This window comes from Protobothrops mucrosquamatus, unplaced genomic scaffold (genome assembly GCF_001527695.2).
Source record: "Protobothrops mucrosquamatus isolate PMUCROS unplaced genomic scaffold, P.Mucros_1.0 scaffold10, whole genome shotgun sequence".
Taxonomy (NCBI): domain Eukaryota; kingdom Metazoa; phylum Chordata; class Lepidosauria; order Squamata; family Viperidae; genus Protobothrops; species Protobothrops mucrosquamatus.
The window spans coordinates 4,054,821-4,080,036 of NW_015386397.1; the positions used below are offsets into that span (position 1 = coordinate 4,054,821).

The 25,216-nt window shown below is 37.6% G+C and overlaps 1 protein-coding gene across 1 annotated transcript in view; it reads right to left on the bottom strand.

The window, feature by feature from the left end:
• Positions 1-18,717: 18,717 nt before the first annotated feature.
• TBKBP1 (TBK1 binding protein 1) overlaps positions 18,718-25,216 on the bottom strand; it is a 48,677-nt gene continuing 42,178 nt past the window's right edge. Inside the window, exons 7-9 of the mRNA XM_029283059.1 lie at positions 22,572-22,702; positions 21,035-21,756; positions 18,718-18,852 (exon numbers count right to left, since the gene is read on the bottom strand). Coding sequence (XP_029138892.1) covers positions 18,724-18,852; positions 21,035-21,756; positions 22,572-22,702 — 982 coding nt within the window. The 3' untranslated portion in view covers positions 18,718-18,723. The remainder of the gene's footprint in view (positions 18,853-21,034; positions 21,757-22,571; positions 22,703-25,216) is intronic.

Consider the following 25,216-nt stretch of genomic DNA (forward strand, 5'->3'; position numbering starts at 1 on the left):
AGGACACAGTGGGGAGGAAAAATGGGGAAAAGTGAGGGGGAGAAGGGAAAAAGAACAGACTTCCTCTGTTGCACTGGAAGGAAGCATTAACACTGAACCTCAACTTTTTACTTTTCCATAATATTATAAACTAGCCATTTCTACAACAACAACAAATGAATCTAATCAGTAAAACTCAAAATCCCCCCTCCTTTTTTTTAGTCATCAAGTTTTTGACACCTTGCTGAGCACTGGTGATACTCAAATATTATCATGTCCTAAAAGTGGTACAATCTGTGAAAAGGTTGAAAAGCCCTGGTATAGAGTATCAAAATTGTCATGCAGATTCCAACAAAGAATTATAGCAATCAAATACACCAAAGAAAAGATCAGTAACCATTACATAAACTAGAGAATCAAAATTGTAATTTATTCCCCACACATTCTTTTATTCTGTTTCTTTCTTTCCATACGTGAAATTCAGTATATGCTCAACGAAAGTTAGTTGCTTTGGAACAGAATTCAGACTTTCTCACACCCCTTAATACTGATGCTTATTTCCTAATAACCTACTGCTAAATAGAGAGGAATGGATGTATTGACTAAGATGACTGATGCTGCCAGAGGGATCCACAGGTGAGATGAAAAAAGTCAACGGTGACCACATTTACGTTAATGAGGCCCTGCCTCCTTTTTTTACATGTATCACATCTGCAACAGACACATGGCAGCAGATATCATTGCACAGAAGTAGCTACTACTTTGATTACCTTGATTCTTCCTTTGGATGACCTTCATCCTCATTGTACCAGGGTCTCTCGACTCACAAGGCATTATGGAAGAGAATATGGCGACAACTGAAGCGCCTCTAATTTTTCAGAGTCCACAGCAACATAGCAGTCTGCTATTATGACTCAATCCCCGTAACCAAATAAGTCAAACATTGGGGAAGGGCTATTCAGATGGATAAAAAATCCATAAATTTGGAATATTGAGTAAGGTAAACCATTTTATATACATTTCCAACAAACTGTACCCTCCCTTGCACTGATGATGTTATCTAGCCTGGTAAGGAAACATATGTAGGACAACTACCAAGCTCAAAGAATTCAACAGTTCAATTCTGAGCCACATTATTCCCTACTATTAGAATGGGAATAGGCTTTTAAGCCATGCACTTTTCAATGAAGAGTAACCTACATCTCTTTGATGCTACTCTCTAACTCAGTGGTGGCGAACCTACGGCACGGGTGCCAGAGGCGGCACTCAGGGCCCTCTCTGTGGGCACGCACGCCGTCGTCCCAGTCCCAGGCCTTCAGCTGGGTTTTATAAAACCCTTTTCGCTTTAGGCCTCCACCGCCGTGTGCCCCCCCCAAAAAAGGTTCAATCAGTCAATTTCAACTTCTCGCGGGGGAAAAAAAAAGATCTCGCAAAGTTGGCATTGATGGATTGAACTTTTTAGTCCCACCCAGTCTGCCGTTACCACCGCAGCCACGCCCACCCAATGGGCCACGCCCACCCAATGGGCCATACCCAGCCAATGGGCCACACCCACCCGGCACTTGACGATGCATAAGTGGGTTTTGGGTTGCAGTTTGGGCACTCGGTCTCTAAAAGGTTTGCCATCACTGCTCTAACTGCTCTTCCTGTTAGAGAATATCTCTAACATTTCACCAGGATCTTTCTTCCAACAATTTATACTCATTATCCCTTGTCCTACACACAGGCCTAGTAGAAAACAGTCTTTGACTGCCTTCTGTGTAGCGCCCATTCAGATATTGGAAGCATGCTATTTCTTCTCAAATCTAAACAGTTGCCTCAAATTTCTTTTCACGGGACTTAATTTCTAGTTGCTGGATCATATTTGTTGATCTTCCTTAAAGCTGTTCCAGTTTGTCAGAACCCTTATTTAAGTATGAAGTATGATACTCAGTACTAGAGAAATAATGGAAATGCTGATTTTTTTTAAAAAAAGAATTGATAGTATATTCCTGCCTTTTGATAGTCATGCCTTTTATCAAACAATTTTATTGGGCATTATTTTAATTGGTATATATATATATATATATAAGTATTGTTGAATTAAGTCCTGCTTATTTCCAGCACAGCTCAGTGGTTAAAATGCTGGTAGTCCAGGTTTAACACCTGAGCACCACCTTATAGGGTGAACTCCTGTCCTAGCCCTAGGTCCTGCCAAACTAGCAGTTCGAAAACATGCAAGTGCAAATAGATTAATAGGCACCACTTTGATGGGAAGGTAACAGTACTCCGTGATATCATGCTGGCCACATGACTGCGGAAATATCTTCAGACAGCGCTGACTCAATGGCTCTGAAATGGAGATGAGTACCACCCCTATAATTGGCAACGACTGAGCGAGTAAAATCCTCAGGGACTCCTTTTATTTCCAGCATGTGTGAGATTATAACCTTAGTTTTCTTTGCCATTTTAAATTATTTTGTTTTGAGAAAAGTGGAGTTTGAATAATGGAAAATAAATATATAAATACAAATAACATGCTAGGTAAACTTTAAGCTACATGAGGTGTGATTGCATTCATAGCAGACCTTTGACTCTACAAACATGTTCAGGGAAATAGAAAATACTGCTGAGTTAAACTGAGCTCTACCTACAGGGTGAGCATATAAGAAACATGTATATCTGCATATGAACATGTCTATGCACACTATTAAAAAGCAGAACTTTCATGCTTAATGAAATTTCACATGCATTTCAATTTAGAAATTTTATCATAAATGTAATTGATTCACAAACAAGTCTTGCTGTGGGTTCTATTCTCTTTTCAAAATTTGGAATCAGTTTCTATCAAGGCCTCTTTGCCACAAACTCTTCAAAAGCTGGGTTATCTCTTTCACACCATCTGGCCAAAGCCTTGTGGAGGTATTGTTTTGTTTTGTTTTTGCTCTACATACCACAAAAGTTCTTCAGAATCATGTTTTGCAAAGGAACTCTTATAGGACAAAATAAGCTGTTAAATAAATAAACGAGCTGTTTGGAAAGTTTTCAGATTGAAATGGCATATAAACCAGAATAAATTAAAAGCTGTACAGTGTTCTGTATGTTCTTTATGAGTTTATGAGTCTTTACCAAATTCCCAACTGATTTGGCACACACTGCTATAGAAGAGACACAGGAAGACAAACTACATATTACATTTAGATGCAGCTAATAAACTTTTAATGGATACCAGCACCAGCAGCGGCGGCAGTGGCAGTGGCGGCGGTGGGGGCAGGAGATGGTTTCACATGTGCAGCCTAGCTCCTGCACATGCACAAATGAAGTTTTGCATGCTCGCCTGCCACTTGTGTGGTCCAGTTCCCAACTGGCTGCATACTAGTACCTGTTCTGTGGCCTGAAGGTCGGGAAGACATTGTTGTATCTTAGCAAATTATGTTTCATTACAGACTCAACTCTTCTGAGTTATAATGCGTCTCCTTATGAAAATACCTATTTTATTTTAGTCAACGCCAGCTCCATTTTGATCGTCAAAGAACACTGTAAGGAAAGCTTTTACCACCGTGGCATTTAATGCCTGTAATTAGTGATTTTCCAACTTCAATCTTTGGATTGGGGATTACAAGCATTTACTGTCCTTCTTTCCCTCAGGGCTTATGGGAGGAGAAGTCATCTCAGTGGCGACTCTCTTGTGGGGTTCCTCAGGGTTGCTGCCTCTTACCGTCTAACATTTACATGAAAGTCGCTCTTCAGACTGAAATGTGGTACCCATCTCAGTTTTGATGATCAAAACTACAAATTGCCACACCTAACCTTCTTCAATATAGCCTTGATAACATGTCCTGATATATGGAGGCTGCAATGATCTGAATGGGAGCAAAATAGGCTGAAACTGAAACCAAGGACCTCACATTCACAAAATGAGAAGGCCTAAGATTTGGAGGTACTTCTTCATGGCAACTCCTGCTATATGGAATCACATTCTGGCTAACATTAGATCTGTGATCTTTATTCAGGGGATACTGAACAAAGAGATCTTTTGAACCACGTTTATTGATCAAGTATATGCCATCTAGAATTGGATGCTAGATATTAAACTTTGTTGTTTAATATCTTATTAAACTTTGTTGTTTAATATCTTATTATTATTTGCTGTATCATGGAAGTTTTATTTTGTTATTTTTTCTTCCTGTGGATGTTTTAATGCTGTGTAATTTATTGTTGACCATTTTAAATCCTTGCAGAGTATGGTGGAATCCAAGCTTGAATGATATTTAAATAAAGACAAATTCTTATTCTGTCTCAATAGTCACTCTGTCTAGGAATAAAACAGGATTCACTGATTCAATTCAGTTAAATAAATGGCTCTGGTTTTTTTCAGCAGGAGGAGACATAAATGTAAAGTAAAACATTGCAAAATAAATAGAGCTGTATCCAGGTTTCATTTTTGTGAAAGAAATATATTAGTAGTTTGAGAGCCCAATTCACTGTTTACTTAGGAAAAATAGAAAAGGCTAAACATGCAATACTGTAGAAGAAAACAACAAAGAGGAATGCCTGATTTCTCTTATTTTTTCTACATAGAAAGTGGGAGATGTTGAATGACAAATCCCTCTTTCTAAGGATCCTTCCTTGAGAAGGAAAGGTCTGTGAGGCAATAATGGGGATTCTCAGACCCTCAACAAACTACACTTCCCAGGATTCTCTAGTGGAAGCCATGCAAGTAATTGTAAGATGATAAGCTTGGAGCCCAAAGAGACAACACAGGAATGCTGATCTAGATATTCCCCAGCTTTAAAAATAACTTTAGGGGGCAAATTCCATCTCTAATGCAGTGCTACCCTATTTTGTAAATCCATTGCAGGTGTAAAATCAGTTCTTAAATAACAAATGAATACTTTGCCTAAGTCACCTTGAGAAGCTCTCTTGTTTAACTCAAAGTGGGTCAGTTACACTTAGCAGTAATAAGCAAAGTTGAACAGCAGAGCTTTTGTGAAGGGAAAGCAAGGGAGAGGTGTTACCTTCTCTACCTCAAAGAAGGAAGAGCTTATTAACACCTTCCCCACATTCCTAATAATGAAACAGGCCTCTGTATTGTGTGGGTTAGGGTGGTATGTTTCTCCCCCACAATGCACATGAAGCATCAGCCTCCAATTAAGATCTAATTATCTGAGGCAAGTTGATTTCCATTAACACATCTGATTCACAAGCAGGTGTATGATGCCTTAGCCTTAAAGCCGACTTCATTAGCACTACTCCACATCTGTTTTTGGAAGCTAGGGGAAGTTAGGGGAAGTCATCTTGTGAGCCATCACAGATGGAAGTTTAAACAGCCAAGTGCTTTTATACCCAGCCCCCAGACTAAAAGGGTAATTTATGAAGGGGTGGTTTATTGCAGATGTTTGTAAGAAAGAGAGGAAGGCTTTTAAATTGTTCAGGAGAGGGTTAAAAAGCACTACGGGTGATCCTCAACTTATGACCATTCATTTAGTGACCATTTGAAGTTACAGCAGCACTGAAAGAAGTGATTTACAACCAGTTCTTACCCTTATAACCATCCCACCATCCCCATGGTCACAGAATCAAAATTTGAGCATTTGTCAACTAGCATTTATTTATTTACCATGATTGCAGTGTCCCAAAGTCATGTGAGTACCATTTATGACTTTCCCAGCCAGCTTATGACAAGCAAAGTCAACGGGGAAAGCCAAATTTGCTTAACAACCACACATTCATTTAACAACTGCAATGATTCACTTATCAACTGTGGCAGAAAAAGTTGCAAAACTGGGTGCAAATCATTTAACAATTTAGCAACAGATATTCTGGTCCCAATTATGCTTGTAAATCAAGGACTATCTGTAATTTGGAATGTTGTCTCTTCAAATATTGTGTATTGGCTTGCTAGAATATATATTTAGCAACGCAACTGATTGCTGCATCAAGTAACTAATGCAAAAAAGCAAAAATTTCCCCATGGTCTAAAGTGGTAATAGAAAGAGATACTTGAGTCAGCCCTGAGAAAGTAGGTGAAATTCTGTGCAAGACCCACTGTAGAATCCTACTAAGAAACTATTTGGAAAGTTAGTAAAGATCTATCCAGAGTAATTAAACCGATAGTCTAGTGTTCTATCTTGTTCTGAATTACTTTTGTTCCTTTTGTGGGCAGGTAAGAACAGGTCTCATAAAGTACAGCCGTTCACTATTTTTATTTTCTAAGAAATGCATCGGAGCATATTAAAATAAACACATACCAGAGGCTAATGCTCTACACTGAAGCATGCTAACTTTTTAATTTTTTTCAATTATTTTTTTTCTGAAGACATAAATTTAGTGGGTTAAAGGATCTTTATAGATGCCAGTGGAGGTGGTTTCATGCTCAATTTGAAATTATTATTTTGCATTTGAAACAGTTATTTTTGCCGCTTGAAAAGTGTTTTAGGTGGTATATACTTTAATACTTATTAAAAGAGGCTGTTTCAAATGCAAAACTGCTGTTTCAAAAATAAAACAACTGTTTTATATATAAAATGGAGTATTTCAAATTTGAAAATTATCATATGAATGCTAATGCTCTTATAATCTATGATCATAAGATTAGTAATCTATGTGAAGTGTGACCATTTATAAAACATTACACATATTTTAAAAACTGTTTCTTTGTGTATTTATCTGGAAATATGTCTTAAGAACCACAGTGGACCTGTTTTTAACATTTCTAAACAATAATAGTCATGCTGGTATGGTATTAAACTAAAAAAATTATGCTTTGTTTCATATAATAAAATAGTATACTCTGCTTTTGAATCTTTACTACTGACATGTTGAGTTATAATTAGTATTTGAGGGGCTGTCACAAAGAAGAGAGGGTCAACTTATTTTCCAAAGAACCAGAGGGCAAAACAAGAAATAATGGATGGAAACTAATCCAGGAGAGAAGCAACCTGGAATTAAGGATTAATATCTAGCATATTTCTAACAGTGAGGACAATTAACTAGTGGAACAGCTTACTTTCAGAAGTTGCAGGTCAGGGGTGTCAAACTGCCAGCCCACGGGCCAGTTTCATCATACTGAAGCCGCGCCTACCTCATTACCGGCAATGCAAAAAGAGTTGTGATATGTCGTGATACGTCACGTGAGGTGGCGAGTTTGACACCCGTGTTGTAGGTGCTTCATCACTGGAGATTTTTAAGAAAAGACTGAACAGCCACCTGTCTGAAATAATGGTAGAGGGTCTCCTGATTGACCAGGGGGTTGGACTTGAAGACCTCCAAGATCCCTTCCAGCTCTATTCTGATTGATTGCATAACCTCAGTATTTTTGTTTTTTTATAGATATCTTTTTTGTAAATGTATCTCTGTTTTAAGTACTGTTGATGTACTTCTTTAAAAAAAGGACTGAATATATATTTCTGTTTAGCCATACTTGTATATCTGTTCACATTGTATTTCATGAATTTCATTTTATGGAGAAAACCTACATATGTGATCACTAGAGGTCAAAAAGGACTCAAAGGCACAGTGCATTATTATTAAATAACTTTTTTAACAGAAAAAAGTCATGATGGAATAAATATATATATATATATAGGCTTAGACGATTAGGCTGCAGTTCTATATTTTATCCGAGATTAAGCTATTTTAATTCCATTGGATCTAATTTTCAATAATGTGTAGGATTACAGCATTAGTTTATTATCTAGCATATTTCTGAATGGCATGTAAAAGAAAATGAGAGTTTATAGTATACATTATAAAAAGGAGGATATTTTGGGTTAATTTGCATAAAGTATTTCATATTTTTAATTGTGTAAAAACCATGATTATATAATTTGAATATAGTATTTTTAATACCTATTTAAGTCTTTGAAGTGGTAACATTCCTATGGTTACATCTATTTGTTTTAGGGTATAATCTGACATATCCTCTGACACATTTGCAAAATATACCATTTTGTTCTTAAATGTTCCTCCACCAGTAATTGTAAAAATAGAACACAAATTTTACAAAACCACACTGGAAAAAAAAACTGTACCTTCTTAGCAGCTGTGTGACAGACAAAAGCATAACAGTAAATCTCTTCTTGCATGAATAAAGTCTACTTCTATTGATTTCTGTCTGCATAAAGATAATGGACCTTCATCGGGAAAACATTTTTCTTAGATAGCAACTGTGGCACCTTTAATGGTTGTATACAAAAAACTTGACTTCTTGCCTATTTATTAAAAAATGGAACAAGATTATTGTTTACTATCATTTTAATTCATTCTGGAAACATCTGAAATACCCCACAGAGCAGCTTTACAAACTGTAGCTTTGGATCATTTGTACCATAGTTGTTGAAACAGTAGTAAATTATTTCAATAGCCCAACATTCTAGGGCAAGGGTGTCAAACTGCCGGCCCACGGGCCGGTTGCATCGTATGGAGGCCGGCCACCCCAGCTCCGGCAATGCGAAAAAGGTTGCGATATGTCGCGACACGTCACGTGATGTGGCAAGTTTGACACCCGTGTTCTAGGGCTATGTTGAAAGCCACAGCTTCATAAAACAGTCACACTGCAGCACTGTTGGATACTTTCAATGCAGATTCCAGACTATCCCCAGGCTTCTTCCAAATTATGTAGCAGCCTAGTCGCAATCCTCCTATGGTTTCCCAAAAGTAAATATGACTTAAATGACCACAACTGAGACCTGAATGTCTTATTGCTGAGCAAGGCAATTTTTAAGTAAATCATGCACAATTAAACAACTTTTTTTTTGCCATGGTTATTAAGTGAATCACTGCAGTTGGTAGGTGGATCATGTGGTGGTTAAATAAATCTAGCTTTCCCCATTGACTTTGCTTGTTGGAAGCTGGCTGGAAAAGTCTCAAATGGCAATCAATGATCCTGGGGCACTGCATTATAAATATATGTTGGTTGCCAAACACCCAGGTTTTGATCATGGAGATCTGCAATGGTCATAAGTGCATGGGTTGTTCATACCTTTTTTAAGTGTTGTTGTATTTTGAAATTGTCACTAAATGAATGGTTGTAAGTCAAGAACTACATATATCCTCCATCCCCTGCCAAATTCAGGGAAGGGGTTTGCAAAAGTTGGTGTCAAGAGAAATTGTATTCCAATTGATACTGGGAAAGGAATGTTTCAGCAGGAGTACTGGTGTTTTTCTTGAGTAATGTATTGGCCACCACTTCCTACAAGCATGTAACATGTTTCCATGCCACAGACAATCCTTGCTTTCTCCAAGACTGACAAGTATAGTTTTTGAGCATGCATAGGTTTTAGATTTATAAAATTATTCAAAGCGTAAGAAAACGTAGAAGACAGAAGTGCTTTTTCTCTTAAAACACTAGAATTCAGGATCATCCAGTTACTATGCATTGTGAGAAACTTTGCCAATGGCAAAAGGAAATAGGTCTTTATACAATGCATAATTAATTACAGTGCATAATTATCTGGAATTTACTACTTGAAAATATGAAGATGGTAGTAGTTTAAGTGGTTTTTAAGCACGTAAGTGAGATTATGTACAATCATGGAAGAATGCTTGGGCATTTCCTTCTGTGTAAGTGCACTGAAATTCTGTTGGCCCATCTGCTTAACCATGTGAGAAACAGGATGCTACACTATTTAGGGTTTTGGTCAGACCATCAGGTCAAAACTGCTGAGGTATCCTGGTAGCCTGGTGACTGTAATGCCGGAATCAACTCAAGCTTAGCATTGTTTCAGATTTAGTAAACTAATTTTCATGTGAAAATTAATCTTAGAACTTGTAGTTCAGAGTGTTGTGTGGGGAAGGAAATGAGGATAAAAATACAGGACAGCAAAAAAGGGGAAGCAAAACTTGCAGAAGAACCTCGGAAATTCAGTAGGTAGGAAAGAAGAAAAAGATCTTGGTTTCTCTAGCCCAGTGTTTCTGGGCTGGGGAATTCTGGGAGTTAAAGTCCACACATCTGAACACTTTGAAGGTTGAGAAATGCTGCTCTAGCTAGTAATATATCTCCACCATTAGTTACAAAAGTTGAGTGCCCAGGATAATGCCTCATTGATCTTATTGGATCAGCATGATCCATTTTGAAATGCAATTAATTTCCAAGCAACATCTTCCCCCAAACTCCTTATATTAAAGTTACTGGTTATAGATTTGAAATTAATATTTTCTTTTTCTATTGCTATAGAACACACACAATTTATTATGTGGCAAAGTGGTACACAGAAAACAGAGAATATGAAATTCCACATGATTGTGTCATTCCTCCCTCCAATATAAATTGAGTAAAATGTAATCCTTGTTATATTTTATAGTTAAGAAGCAGCTGTAAGAAGTAACTCTCAACTATGGAACTTTGGATATTCAGTGGTGCCCCTATCTCACTGCCTTCCTTTTCAAAGAATGAAAAGAACTTCATTGATGATAAATCTTGCTCATATCTGGGATTTTGTTCCCATATCTTGCTCAGACATCTCCAGGTGCTGTCAAGTAAATTGTAAAGCAGTTTTCCCCTGCTCCCTGGTTCTACTACTAGGATTCACTATACCTAAACATGGAGGCTTCAGTTAGGGAGTATCTCTTGGTTCTTGGTACAGCTCTTTGCTTTCAATGTTTCTAAGGCTACAGTCCTTAAATCTTTTAAATTCAGCTTCTGAATTATATGAATAGGATTGTAAGGAATTTTTGTTTTTTAAAAACTAGTCCTTTAAGTTAATAATCCATATTCCCTAACACATAAATAGTTGTCACTTTAAAGTTGAACTGTCTTTGCATGATCTTTCCATGCTTACATATCAATAAGAAAATGAATCTTTTTGCAAGGGCTATAATTTTATGAAATTTCATTAGTTAATTCTTATTATGTGAAATTCTTTTTAAGTTGATCTTGAACCTGAGGCTGGTAGTTTCTATGGCAGTATATATTGCTGCTAAGAATTCTAACTTCCAAGTCTTTACCCCATTCATCTCATTTCCACCAACTTTATTTATTTATGTATTTATTTATTTTACAAAGTTTGAAACTAACAAGGAAGTTTGTGGGTATACTTATTAATTTGCTAAACCTCAGAACTGCTTTTGATAAGGCTCTATTTTAGTTTTAAAACACTATTGCCTCAGAAATCAAAAGTCAATCCTGTTTCATTATAGTATTGATGCCATTGCTTTAAATACCACTGCATCTTAGAATGAGTTGGATTTTTTAAGAAGTGATTTTACTGGTCCATTCAGAGCAGCACAGTTGGCTACAAATGAATCACATTCATGTAGACCCAATCCACCTTCCTTTACTTTCTGCCAAAAATCAAGCTGCCTAAAAATTCTACAACTTGCTGTTCCAATGTATCTGAAATGTGCCAGGTGAGATAAACAAAAAGGACCCACATATATTAACCCGTTACTCTCCTTAGTGTAAAGAGTGCAGAGGAATGCTTGCAAAGAACTCTGTTTAATGGAAAGATGTCCTTTCGATTAACTACTTTGAACAAATATTCATTTAGACTTGAAGGTCCCCTCTTGTTGATCAGTTACCACTTCACAGGAAAATAGTCCTTCAAATGTCACATTTTTTTAAATGAGTCATTTTGTTCTTCATACAATGACCTCTCCACCTGTTGGTTCTGCTATCTGAAGTTAGGCATATGGTAACCAGAGCATGAAGTCCTTTCTAATAATTGCATCTTTGATATATCTGTGAAAAAGTAAATTTTCCCCCTTTGGGATTTTCTGAATTTTTGCATAGTTTTCACCTCTATATCAGTGTATTTTAAAAAAAAATTATGAAGGTCCCCGAAAGAGCTTTTGTTTCCATGATCAAATTTTACTGCATTAAAAGTTAAAATGTACGCATTTATAGAGTATTTGTTGAGTCACATGGAAATAGCAACATACAATATTTTCATGAAAAAACAATCTGTATTTTTAAGAAATTTAAAAAAAATTAATAAAAGTGTCTGTTTTAAACTTTTGTAAGTATTTTCAATATCTGGCTTAATAGAAGACAATTGGACTCTCATGTCTGATTCTGTATTTATTGTGTTATGTTGTTTCAGTTGAAGTATGTGGAGAAAATCCAGCTTTGTGCAGTTATGTATTAAAAATGAAAGAAAAAAGTATGTTGACAGTCTTTTCATATAGTGTATCTTTGATAGTACGCAAGAATTTGACAAGTAGTTTCTCAAAGGTGCTATGTGAGATCTGGTATCAATTAACTTTTCATGTTCAGCTATATTAAAATCTAGTTGTCAACCTTGAACTTTAAATGGATCTTTTACCCGTACATGATTTTGTAATATCATGCATTGAAAAATATTAGTTCACTGAGTTCTTTAGATATTTGAAATGTTGACACAAAACAGTCCATCCAATCCTGAGCCACACATAGATGGAAGAAGCCATCAAGATAGCAGCTGGGCCATGTGGATGACCAATTGGCAACCACTAAGTGCACCTGTTCCCATCATCCACTTGGACATCCAAGTCCTCCAGTCAGCCAGGATGTCTACTCCCAGGGCCCAAGCTACAGTCACCTTGCCACAGAGAGTTGCAGTCCTATTTCTAGACTGAACCACAGAATGGAGGATAGACAGTATCCTGCAATTCACTCAACTTCTGCCTTGCCTCGCTACTGCACCTTCAGGGATTGGCTAAACATTGCTGTACCAGAAACAGCTGATTCATAGCCTACCAGGCACCACCGGCATCCCATTGCCTCATTCCACACTATTCCATGCTCCTGATGCTGAGATGTACTGTCTGCAGTCAGCTTGCTAATCATCCCAGCCATCACATGCATAGGTCCTCATAAAGCTATTTGTCTATTCCTCTGCCACTGCTGCTGCCATTGACACTTCTCATGGTTGTTTGATTTGATTGTAATGTTGTAATCTTTTTCAACACAGCTGGCAAATAATTTTGATTTTGCAGACCCTTGAACCACATTTTAAGAAACACTGCTCTAAATGATATCAGATTTTGTATGGATCTTGCTGATATATAGGGCTTTGAATAGGAGGAACTCACTGAAATCTGGAGCCCTCTCAAAAATTGATAATACTGTCTTGATGAATTGACTATCATATCTGTTCCAGTTGTCTTTTCCATGTGGCAGCCAGTTTATCTAGCCACAATGGCAGCACATTCTAAGGCTGTTTACACGCAGCGGTCCTAAGGTAAGGAGGTAAAACATTCCCCGAAAATAAGACCTGATGCCTCTTTTGGAAGCAAAATAAATATAAGACTGGGTCTCCTTTTTGGGGAAACTCGGTAGGATTCCTACTTGGACGAAGTGTGATTCTTGCAAGCATTATCAACAGAAACAGATGCCACTAGCCCAAAAAAACATCCCAAGCCATGATAAAATCTATTAGTTGGCAACTTTTATTTGAATTATTCTGTTTCACAGAGTACAGAAAGAAAAGGACAACACAGATAGATCGTCTCTCTCCCAAATATTTTACTCGAAGTGCTAAGAAAAGCTCCCCCCTTACTTCTTTATATTTAGGTTAAGAAAGCTAGAGAGAAGAAGGTTAGTTTCTGAAAAATGAATAACTAAAAAAAAAACCTTTCTATTTTCAAAGTGTCCCGAACAGGGCTTTTTTTCAGCCGGAATGCGGCGGAACCGCGTTCCGGCACCTTTTTCCGGGCCGGCCGCACCGGAAATAGCCCCTCCCACACCGGAAATAGCCCCTCCCAAATTTTACTTGCATTCCTGTTCTCTAAAGGGGCGGTCCTAGGGTTTGATGAGGGCGTGGCCAGGTTTGAGTTCCGCCACCTTTTCTCCGAGAAAAAAAGCCCTGGTCCCGAATATCTTCCCATGAATTTTTATGAAACTCTTTGCAAAACTACAAAGAGACTTTCATGAAATTGAGTGAATTTAAAGAATTTTCAGAATACATTATTTTTTTAATTATATGACCAATAGTAGTGGGTTTCATTTGCACTAATTTAAACAATTCCATTCCTGCTCCCAATAGATGCATTCTTTATATTAAACTTGACAACTCTTTAAATTCATCAGCATGAGTATTATCTTCAGGAGCATTTTCCTCTTGAAAGTAAGAAAATTTGGCATACAAATAATTGAAACCAATATTAAATAGCTAGGAAAAAAAATACTAGTCAGAAGACAAGTTCCAATGAAAAATTATAATTGCTTACAAGAGCACAACACAAATTCTTAGTATACCTTTCTATCTTTATTTGTTACATAAGCACAAGTAAAAATGGCAAATGTTGGATATTCTGAACTTTCAAAAATACATTGGAATGGAGTCTACATTAATTTTTGTGAAAATCCTCTGATAGTTAATTAAAAAAAAGATCAGCAGGGAACATAAAGAAAAATATTTTAAACATGCATTTTAAGAAAGTGAAATAAGCTATCTGATACTTACCATGCTGACTGACAATAAGAAAGTTAAGGATTAACTTCATGGCTGAACTCGCCTATTATGCCAAACCAAAATATTTTTATGACGACTTGTTGAATAAGATATAGCCTAGCTCACACATAATACTAAGCCACAATTGGCAGGTTCATATTGCCCTTACTCAAAAGCAAACCACACTATAGTATGAGATATAAACTTAGCATTATGTTAATTTATTAGTGTTTCATGACATTAGTTTAGGAACATGTGAGCTGGCCTGCTTCTTCAGAATAAAAATTATATTTATCCAGCACTCTCTTAACTGAGTGGATCATCTAGGTTTGGGGAAAAAAATTATGACAATAATTTTGTCATGACAATAGCTTCTTGTACCAAAAATTGGTATTTAGTAGCATCTTGCCTTTAAAACATTTCACTTAAGTATTACAGCCAATAGCCATCAATCAACCTAACAGTTACCGTACAAATAGTTTTAACTTCCAGCTGACGTCAGAACAGAATCGGTAATTTGTTCAATATATCAGAGTAAAATACTCCAGAATGTACAACTATGGATATGTGGAAACCACATTCTTACTAATTTAAAATTATATGTAGAATCTAGCTTATTGTAAATTCCATAGATTTTATGTTAGACGTATACACTGAAAAAGTATTAATTTTGCCAAACATAGAAGGAATATTCTCTAAATCCCATGATTATAGTGGTGAGACTTTTTCCCCCCAAGGGATTTAGGAGAAATGTCGCCAAGAGAATGGTTATTCATTGAGCTTGTCTAAGCAATATATTGTCATCGTGACAAATATAAAATTTAAACTAAGGACTTTGTGTATTATAGGTCAATTGCATAACCACCATTTTATACCAGCTGAAACAAGTGTGAAGAACCCTTGTGGAAACTATTTTTACACCTCCATTTCATGGCTCTTGTGCATCCCTAACATTGCTGACTGCTCCTTGAGATCTTTAAAAAAAACATTATGAAGCTTCAGAGCAAGGGGAACAATCTGAGTGCTATTTGAGCCCTTAGTAGATTATAGACTTTTTAAAAAATAAATTATAAAAACATTCCCGTAATTCAAGGCCCACCCTTCCCCCATTCTTGGTTAGTTAGTTGGTTGGTTGGTTGATTTTTTTTTTTTTGCTTGTAATCATTCCTGTTTCTCATAAACATCGAGGTAGATTTCATGTAACAAAATGGAAGAGAGGTGAAAAGTTGCAAGATACATTTTCAAATGTGTACCACTTACGTGGCTCTTTTCCTATTTAAAGAAAACCAAATAGTTGTAGAAATTGTGTGACTTATGCAGATTAAAATTTTCTATTGATAATTTCAGGAGTTAAATGATAGAGAATATCATTGCCAACGGAAGGCCTCTTTAAATTGCTTCATTTGATGATATAAACATGGGTGCAAGCTCTGACTGCCTTCCTCAGGAGGGCTTCTCCCATTTTCTTGTAACTTTTGCAGAGATTTAGGAAAACTGTTCAACCCTTGAACTGAGCTACAGCACACCAAGAAAAAATTAAAGTGGATAATTATGTATGGCAGCTATGACAGGTATAGCAACCATTTGTTATAAAATGTATGCAACCAAGATAGGCTTCAGCAGAAACAAGTCTATCGTGAAGGATAATTAAAGCTTCAAGGCTGATATGGGTCCTCATTAAAGGGTGGCAGGCCGGGACAGAGACAAAGTGGACACAACTGGATGTTCTCCTATGTAAGCCTCCAGGAATATAAATCTATAACTTCCATCTATGAGTTCTACCCAGTGGTGGGATTCAGCTGGTTCGCACCACTTCTGCAGAACCGGTAGCTAATGTTTTGTTGCCCAGACCCAGAATGGACTTCCAGAACACAGAGAACCAGTTGTTCACATATCTGAATCCCACCACTGGTTCTACCACACCATACAATACTGGATTTAAAAGGTTTTTCAATGGAGGATACATTTTCTCCGTGGCATCTCAGGAAGCTCTTTGAGCAATCATTAAAAGATTGGATATATTCATCAATTTACCCTGTGAAAGAGATACCATAGCAGTCTCAGATATCTGAAGGGTTGTTTCTTAAAAGAAGGAGTGGAATTATTATTTTTTATTGTTCAGAGTTAGGACCAGATGGGCCGCTAGCACCATGTGGGTGTGCGTGGCCCTGTTCATGTGCAGTCCTGTTTGCACGCGCACGCGCTCACACACACAGATTTCCCAGCTGCTCCCTTTCCCTCCAGGCCGCCAGCATGAAAAGGTTGGTGACCTCTGCTTTAGATTTCTGCTACCAGACATATAAAGAGGTTTCTTCTTCTATATGCAAATTACTTTTCTGCAATTTGGATCTTGAACCAAATTAGTTTGAACATAATGTAAGTATTGGAAGCTTCGCTCCATGTATATATAAATGCTGAATCCACTTGATTTTTTGTATAGCATGTGGCCTATTTTTGTTGCTAGAAAGGTATGTTCCACCTCACAGTTGTATTTCTATGGCCTCTGAGATTGAAAAAACAGGTTAGATTAAAAATACCCGACCAAGCATGGTAACTGAAGTTCACAGGAGTTCAGCACCTTTTCTGCTGCCAGCTATTTTTTTTTATGTAATCCCTGACAGTGGTTTCACAGCAGGGAAGGTCTGAAGACCTGATTCTCCTGCTGTTTAGTTTCTCCCTCAGCATGGGAAGAATTTAAATAAAGTATGGGCATAATATCGACACATATAGAACGGAGAATTAAAATCTGATTAAAGACAAGGGACAGGGGAATGTGGTGATTTGCAATCTTGACCAGACAAAGATGGGAAGAAAAAAATGTTAAATTATTGTTGGTCTCCCCCATAGGCACTGAATTAGTCATTCCTCAGCATCATGGACATTAGGATGATCAGAATGAAATTCAGCACAGATGGAGGTATCTGGCCAGGGGAGGTTGTTTTAAGTCTTAGAAACACTGATCCCAACTACTTTTATATGGCCAAAAAGATAAGGGCCCATGCCTACTGCCCACTGGCAGTCTGAGATCTTGGGATAAGGCAGGCTGTAAATCTTAACATATACACTTGTTAATAGAACCTGGAAATAGGAAGACAGTTGCCTCAAGAAGAAGGAAAAGAAAATCCATGCAATTCTTCTCCCCCTCTCCACTTTTTTTTAAAAGTAAAGGCCGATGTACAGATAGGCTGTTTCAAGGAGACCAACCTCACAATACAGAGGTACTATACATGTGGAAGCAAGACACCAATCAGTACATGATCCTTATCTTAGATTAGTATAATAAAATATATGTTCAGTAAGGAGGGTGAGAGAGAGAGAGAGAGAGAAATATAGTGGTGTCAAATATGGGAAGTTGTTTACATTTACACTGTTATCCCAATAATGTTAACATGCTGCCATTGCAAGAGAGTGATGAGGCAAAATGTGCAGCTACAGTTATTATATAAGAGCTATCTAAAGCAAGATGTGAAGTGGTTGTGAAAAATGTGTAAAACAGTCGCCAAAATATGGGAATGCTTTCTGGGCTTCTACCTAAGTGTGCAGTTTACAAGCCCTCCAGAATGACTCACAAGAAGCCAACACAGACAAAAAGAGGAGTTTCTTTTGTGGAAAAAAAAGCTTATTATTCAGTGCAATAACATAAGAACGTCCATGCTACACTTTTGGAAGTTGGCTCTATTTCTCAGCAGCATTGCTAAAAGTGGACTTTTAATGTAAAAGACCAACACAAAGACACTTGAACCAGCAATTGGAGGCAAGGCTTTTTACATTTGTTAAACAACCAACCTCCAAATACCCTTTGTAGTAGCATAAGAGGCAGAGAAATCTGACCCACTTGGATATCCCTGTGTAAAACAGGCACAAACAAAACCTCTGTGATTTGTTGTGCCTTCAGTGGGTTGGAGTTAATTTGTCTCCTACCCCATCCCAAAACACACAAACTTGGGTTATTTTTCACCCATCCTACCCTGAGATCTTTCAGAGACATCAAAACTAAACCATGTAGATAGAGTCTCACCATCACCAGAAGCAACCTTAGTTCTGAGCAATCAGATAGTGAAGGTGACTGTGCCCTGCTAAGCCTAATTCCAGCATATTTCTCATTCCTTTCCCCACCTTTGTGGCTGGTTGAAGCACTGGAGAAATATTGCAGGTCCTGCCCGTAAAGAGCAGGAAAAGGAGAGGCAACCCACTTTAAAAACCAAGGCAAAGAAGACAAGGGAGAGGCAAAAATGTTCACGCTTCAGTCTAATGGAAACTTGGAGGTATTTTAGAGAGAAAAAGCCCCTTGTGGTGCCTCCACTTTTCATGCAGCATCCAAGAAAGGTGCAGTGGGTATGAGGTGGGCAATCTCTTTAAGGAAGCCAGAAGAGGAAGGACGGTGGAACAGATCTCAGATCTTACTGTTCTCCAGGTGTGAATCAATGTGTTTTATCAAAGCATCGTCTGGATAACCGATGGGAAAGGCCACCTGGCAGAGAGGGCAGCTTCGGATGTCAGAATCGACTGTTTCCATCAGCAACTAAGGGATACAGGGAAGGAATGCAAAGTAGAGAAAGGTATCACAAAAGTGAAATTATTAAATCTTTATTTTGTGTTAATGACATTATTTACCAAGTTTCTGAAAGATGGATCTTTTAGATATACTCCCATAATGGAATGGTACATAGCCTGTCAGTCTCTGGGATACATACAGTATTAACTACAACTTCCCAGAGATTGCAAAGCCAATGGTGAAGGTTGCTAAGAACTGTAATTCAGCAACACTGGGAGAGCCACAGGTTCTCATTCTTAATGCAATGCTTTAGCTGGTAACAGTTGAAGTTAAGAGATAAAACCTAATCATATTTAAATAAATTTGTGGCTAAAATGAGAAGTGCCTGCCATAGAAAAATGACCATAGTGATAGACAAAGCATATAACTAGATGTGGAAAACTCCAGAGAATATATACATTCTGTGAATTATACTTTTTAGGAACCTCATGCTAATACCTGGGCATGAAACAATATAATTAAATAGCATCATCCTATATTTGACACCAATAACTTAAGTGATTTTTACATATTACCAAATGTAGCAATTAGGAGGTTTTAGATCTTCCCTATCACTTTGTAGCATCTAGTGTTCCAAGGGATCCTAGGTGCTCTGTGAACGTGCTTGTTTTCTTGCAGAAGCTTCATTACCCAAACTAGGTAACATCATCAGTGCTAGTGATGATGGACTGGTGATGTTACCTAATTTGGGTAATGCAAGAAAACAAGCAAGCTCAGAGAGCACCAAGGACCCCTCATTTCAACCTTGAGATACAAATATTCTCCTTTATGTAGTGTTCTGTTGTGATCTGACACTACTGGGTGTCACTAATGTTATTTGCATTTCATTCATCAATGTAATATTACTCTTAACTTCATGAAATATTTATATAAATTACAATTTATCTGTAAGATGCAACTACTTAGCTAGTCCCTCTTTATTTTGGGGATGGGGGTAAATCTTGAAAAATATGCATGCAAACCATGTGCATTTAAAAACAGTGATGGGAGTATTGTTGACCAATTTCCAAAAGTAGCTAAATGGTCTTCCTGCAACTGATGCCATTCAGATGGGTACAATTTCCTGAATCCAAACCATCATGGGTGGCTGTTCCAAGGGCTATGTATTCCCCAAAGAACTGGAAGGCATCATGTTGGGGATCAAAGCCAAAGGTTCCTGTTTTTCTCAGGCAACTCTTAATTGTACATAATCTTGATTCCCATTTTTTATCAAAGGCATTCTGCATAATAGGGTCCTCCACCGCCACCAGTCTGCAGAGCCGGAAAAGTTGGAGACTACTGCTGCAGAAGATACTTCAGGCTCCCTCCCTCTTTTAATTTATTTTTAAGCTGATATTGTTAAAAACATCCCCATTCTTAGAAAAAGCCTTTTGTAAAAGGTACATGAGACCCCTTACCTGATAGCTTTCTTTTGAGGTACATTTTATAGTTTTAATTGATCACTAACATTTTGGGGCCACAGTTAAATTGTCTTCTATTGCCGTTCTAGTTAATTTTATTTTATATAAAACCGTAAGAAACTTTTTGTATGGTAATTTATTGTACAAGCCAGCATGAGAATACCATTTAAAATAAGCAGTAAAATGAATAAATATTGAACATGGGAAAATAATAATAACTATCATGAGAATGCCTACAAACATGAGACCAGAATATCATTTTCATCTTTACTGAAAATAACTGGGCAACTTTAGAATGCAAACTCTAATCAGATGTGAGGAAAATGTTGCAAACCTGTCAAAGGGCTAGGGTTAGCATTTTCTAAAACATCATCGGGAACTACTTGGGTTGGATGTTAATTGCTGAGGGTACATGATTTGAACAGATTTAATTTTTTTAAAGTTAAATGATCTGCTTGATTCATACTATTGATCACTGGATCACTGAAACCTTGTCAATGTATAATTAAAACACAGTTACCACTACCTTGGGAACATCAGGTCTCACAAATTTTGTTCCTTACTCAAAATATTAAGTGTTTGGTTTGTAGTATTAAAATATACACTATAAACACTTGACAGTCTTAGAAAATCTTTGTAAGTAAAATAAATTGGGCAATGAAGGACCATTTACTTAACTGATTCTGAACTGAGTTCAAACTGAAGTGAGGAAAAGGCATAGAATACACATGGCATTGGATGTTGCTTACATTGATTGAGGGCCAGGACTGAGCATGCTCAGCCCTAGAATACGATGCATCAATCCGGTGCATGGAGGTGTCGGGAATGGGGAACCCTGCACAGAAGGAGGCGCAGCGGATACCCCCTACTTCAGGGCTTGGGGGGCTTGGGAGGGCCCAGTCGTCTTCATCCGAGGACTGCTTCTCAAAGCGCAAGTGCTCTTCGAAGGTGTCTCTGCCATAAACCTCGCAGTAGGGACGATGCTTTGGTAAGGTGGATATTTCTGGCTGCAGCCAGAGAGAACGGTTCTGTTGATACAGAGCAGCGTCGCTCACCTCCGAATAGCTTCGACGGCCTTGGAAGCTTGCTTTGATGTGGTGACTGGAGGGCTTAGAATATCCTAGATCCATAATGTTTCTGTCAGCCCCTGGAGATCTATGTTGTGAAGTCATGGCAGGCGATGAACAGTTTTGGACTGGTGAGCAGCGCTGCTGGGCAGGAGACTGGTTGGGTGGTGGAGCTGGTGAACGACGCTGGCTAACAGGAGACTGGCAAGGAGGGGGAGCTGGGGAATGACGTTGATGTGCAGGGGACTGACCAGGTGGGCCTGGGGAACGCCTTTGTAGGGCTGGAGATTGGCTTTGAGGAGCAGAAGGTCTCCCTTGTTGAGCTGGAGATGGGCATTGAGGAGCTGGAGAGCCACGTTGCTGGGCAGGAGAATGGCGCTGGGAATGGGGAGAATGCCGCTGACCTGGAACAAAGGAGAAAAGAATAGATGCTCTGAGGATGCTGAAGGCACCCACAGCAATGACTGACTAACTTCCAAAAGATGCCTAGACAATTTTGAAAGTTTACATAATCTATACTAGTCAAAGCTTTGGTGATCTACACTCATTACATACCTAGTTGGTTCTACTTGATTCTTAATAGAAAATATGTTTTATTTTAAAATATGTTTTATAGCAAAGGCTAAAGAGGTTTGCAAACTTTCTTGCTCATGATTGAAATTAAAATAATCATACTCATCAAAGCAGGTGGGAAGGGGTGAAGTACCATCTGTCTCTGCAACATATAACATCCTTTCCTTTGCACTTTTACAAGGTAGGTACTCTAAAATCCCATTAGCTAAGTACCCCCGCTCTAAGCATCTGGGCATATAGAAATAATCCATCATGTGTTATTATAAAGACATTTGGAATAGTTGTATCTTAACCATGTATAACTAAGAACACTTTAAGTGAATCTATTTCTCTCAGATATGAAACTTTCTCTCACTGATACAATAGAGCAGCTAAATTTGGTGATGTTGTAATGAAAATGAGTTGACAACTGATGCAGGTCTGAACATTATTGCTTTCCCTTTTTAATTAATGTGTTTATGTTATTTATTGATTGTTGATCAAAATATTTTTCCCTTGTCTGTCTCTGAGATATGTAAGTCTTTATTGTTGCAAGAAGAGGAGGTGAAGGTGGAAGAGGAGGAAGGAGAAAAGAGGAGACCATTAACCATCTGTGACCATAGTTTAAGCCTAGTTTGCTGCAGGCTATCTATACATTCTTTTATACCGAAATTCCACTCACCATTCAGGACCTGCTCCTGCATAAGAGTCCGGAGAATCTGACTTTGAAGAGAAGTCAGATTTCTCAGGCGGCATAGCTCTTCAGTCAGTTCTGTGTAGGCCAAGGCTAGGTTTACTCTAACAAAAGACAAAAATAGGCAAAGCCTGAAAATATGTAAGCAATGAATATTTTGAATACAGAAAGCAATTTCTCCCAGCAATTCTTGTCCTTTTGCTGCAACTTTTCTGGGCCATTGTTGGTGGAAAAAGCTATAACATCTTCCTTTGGAATTAATTTCTGAAGACTCCAGTCCCACCTATAACTATCATAAGCAAACTACCTTTTCTTCACTGGTTTAGTACACTAAAATCTGAGTCACAGACAATACTCTTGGTACTATCTCATCCTTCCATTGTACAGATAAAAAAAAAGATCAACCAATACAGGTAGAACACTATCTGACTTCGGCATACTCCATACATAGGCAATGGAAATTTCTTAATTCCTTCACAAGAGATTCTGTGCAAGTGGATCTTTAAAAGATTTCTATGCCAAAACAGTTGTGGACGCATAATTTGTTAGATTTTGCCCAATCCTACATAAAATGCAGGTAATAGCTTTAAGTTGTAAGTTCAAAGATGCCTTGAATTTCAGGGTTTTATATCTAGTGCCACAATATAGCAATAGCAGCACCGGCAATGCTCTGGGCAGCAATGGGTGATGATTTCAGCACTTATATGTGACAAATGTCAACAGCATTACTAGAAATTAAATAGTTCCAGCTCCAACATTATACATAAATTAGAGAATCCTGGGTTGTGTCAATGGAGGCGATTTTCCAAGGATGCTTTATGCCACCAATCTTCCAGCACAAAATCAATTGCTCTTATATGCTGATATAGAAACCAGCTTAGTAACATCATTTCAGTAATGCAAAATTAAGAAATTGGCAAGTTTACAGTTATATTGTGGCACTCTGCCTAATTTCATATGCCCTCTGCAAGGAAAACGCCCTTCCCACACAACATCTCTTAGGAAAGATAAGAGATGAAAGAAAATGATCTGTCAGGAAAACCTAAAATGAGCTTGTGAATTCCCTTTGTAATTTAATTTATTAGGAGTGCTTCACAGTATAAAGTGACTACGGTGATTACTTCCAGTTGTGTCTCAAATATCAAATAAAGGAGAAAGCTTAGGTGAGGGGGAGATTAGCATGGAGCAGTGGATTTAATTGACCTAAACCATATATCTCTCTTTTCCTCAGAGGCCCTAGGAATCACAATGAAATCGAGCAGTAGCCCAGTTTGTCATTTATGTTCTTCAAATAAAGAATATAAAAATATGGCTTAGATTTTATTTTGCAGGTGTATGGGGCTTCTCCTTCTCAATTGTTGAGAATAAAGCCAGGGATAATCCAAATCTGGTTTATGTCCAGATATATCAGGACTGCAACTTTCAGGATTGTGGGTCAGTAGGGGGAGCAGGAATTCTAGAAATACAACTGGAGGCATAGTTGGGAAAGGCTATTGTGAGGATGGTTCTGGGATCTCAAGATTATTTTATCACTTCTAAAATGAATCTCAGCAATAGGGATAATTCTCATACCTGGCCTGCATACTTAATGCTAGAGAAGGAAACAAAAGACTGAAATTTCACTTCAGAAGAATAACTTTAGCAAGCATAATCAAGGTAAAAGTTTTATAATTCCTTATGCCCTTCTTCTACTTAATTTTTACAAGAACAAGACCTTTCAGGGAAAGTGGGCAAGCTTTTCCCAAGAAATCTATTGTGTATTTATTATCTACTCTTAACAATTATAATAGTATTTATCAGACCAGATGAGTTGCCTACCTTTGAGGTAAAGGCAAGGACAGCTCTTGATGATCATACATTTTCATTATTTATCAAAGTGAGTCAAAGTTTCTATTTAGTGTTTTTTTTTAAAAAAAAATAGAAGGATTCTAAGAGTACTGTAGGGGTGCCCTTGTCACAATATTCTTAGATGGTTTGCTATTAGTAGTAAGACATTCTAATAATGTTTTGGATAAAATGCAGGGTTAGATCCAAAGTTCCCTGTGTGCAAAGAAAGCAGGGCATAGAATCATAATGTTTGGGGGGGGGAATCTATCTCTTATATAGTTCTCCAATGCTTTTCCATTTGAACATGGATAACATTTTGGGTATCTCAACAACCATCTTCTCAGTGTAGTGGAAGGTTTAAAGAAAGGATTTACTCAATTCTGCCAAACTGTTTTTGCTGTAGAAAATATATTGCTCGTGAATACCGTCAGACTATAATGGTTTTATTTAAAGTTTAAGATCAATGGTAAAATTAAACAGTTGCAAATATTTCATTAAGAATTGAATCACTATTATAGAATGATAAGCAGTGTGTCAGGACCATAAAACAAAAAATAAATTCCCACTTGGACTTGACGACGGATCTTACTGCCAAAATTAACACTTCGATTTCTAAGATAGCCCCATGTCCCAACTAACTTTTGTCCTTATAACAGTTTTTATTAGAGTCTAATTTTAAATCTGATACTCTTATAAATCCTGAACTCAAGTTCCATTTACGAATTTAGAACCACTTAACAAAACACCATGTGTGTTAAGCAAACAGGGGTCTACCAATGTGCTCACTACTG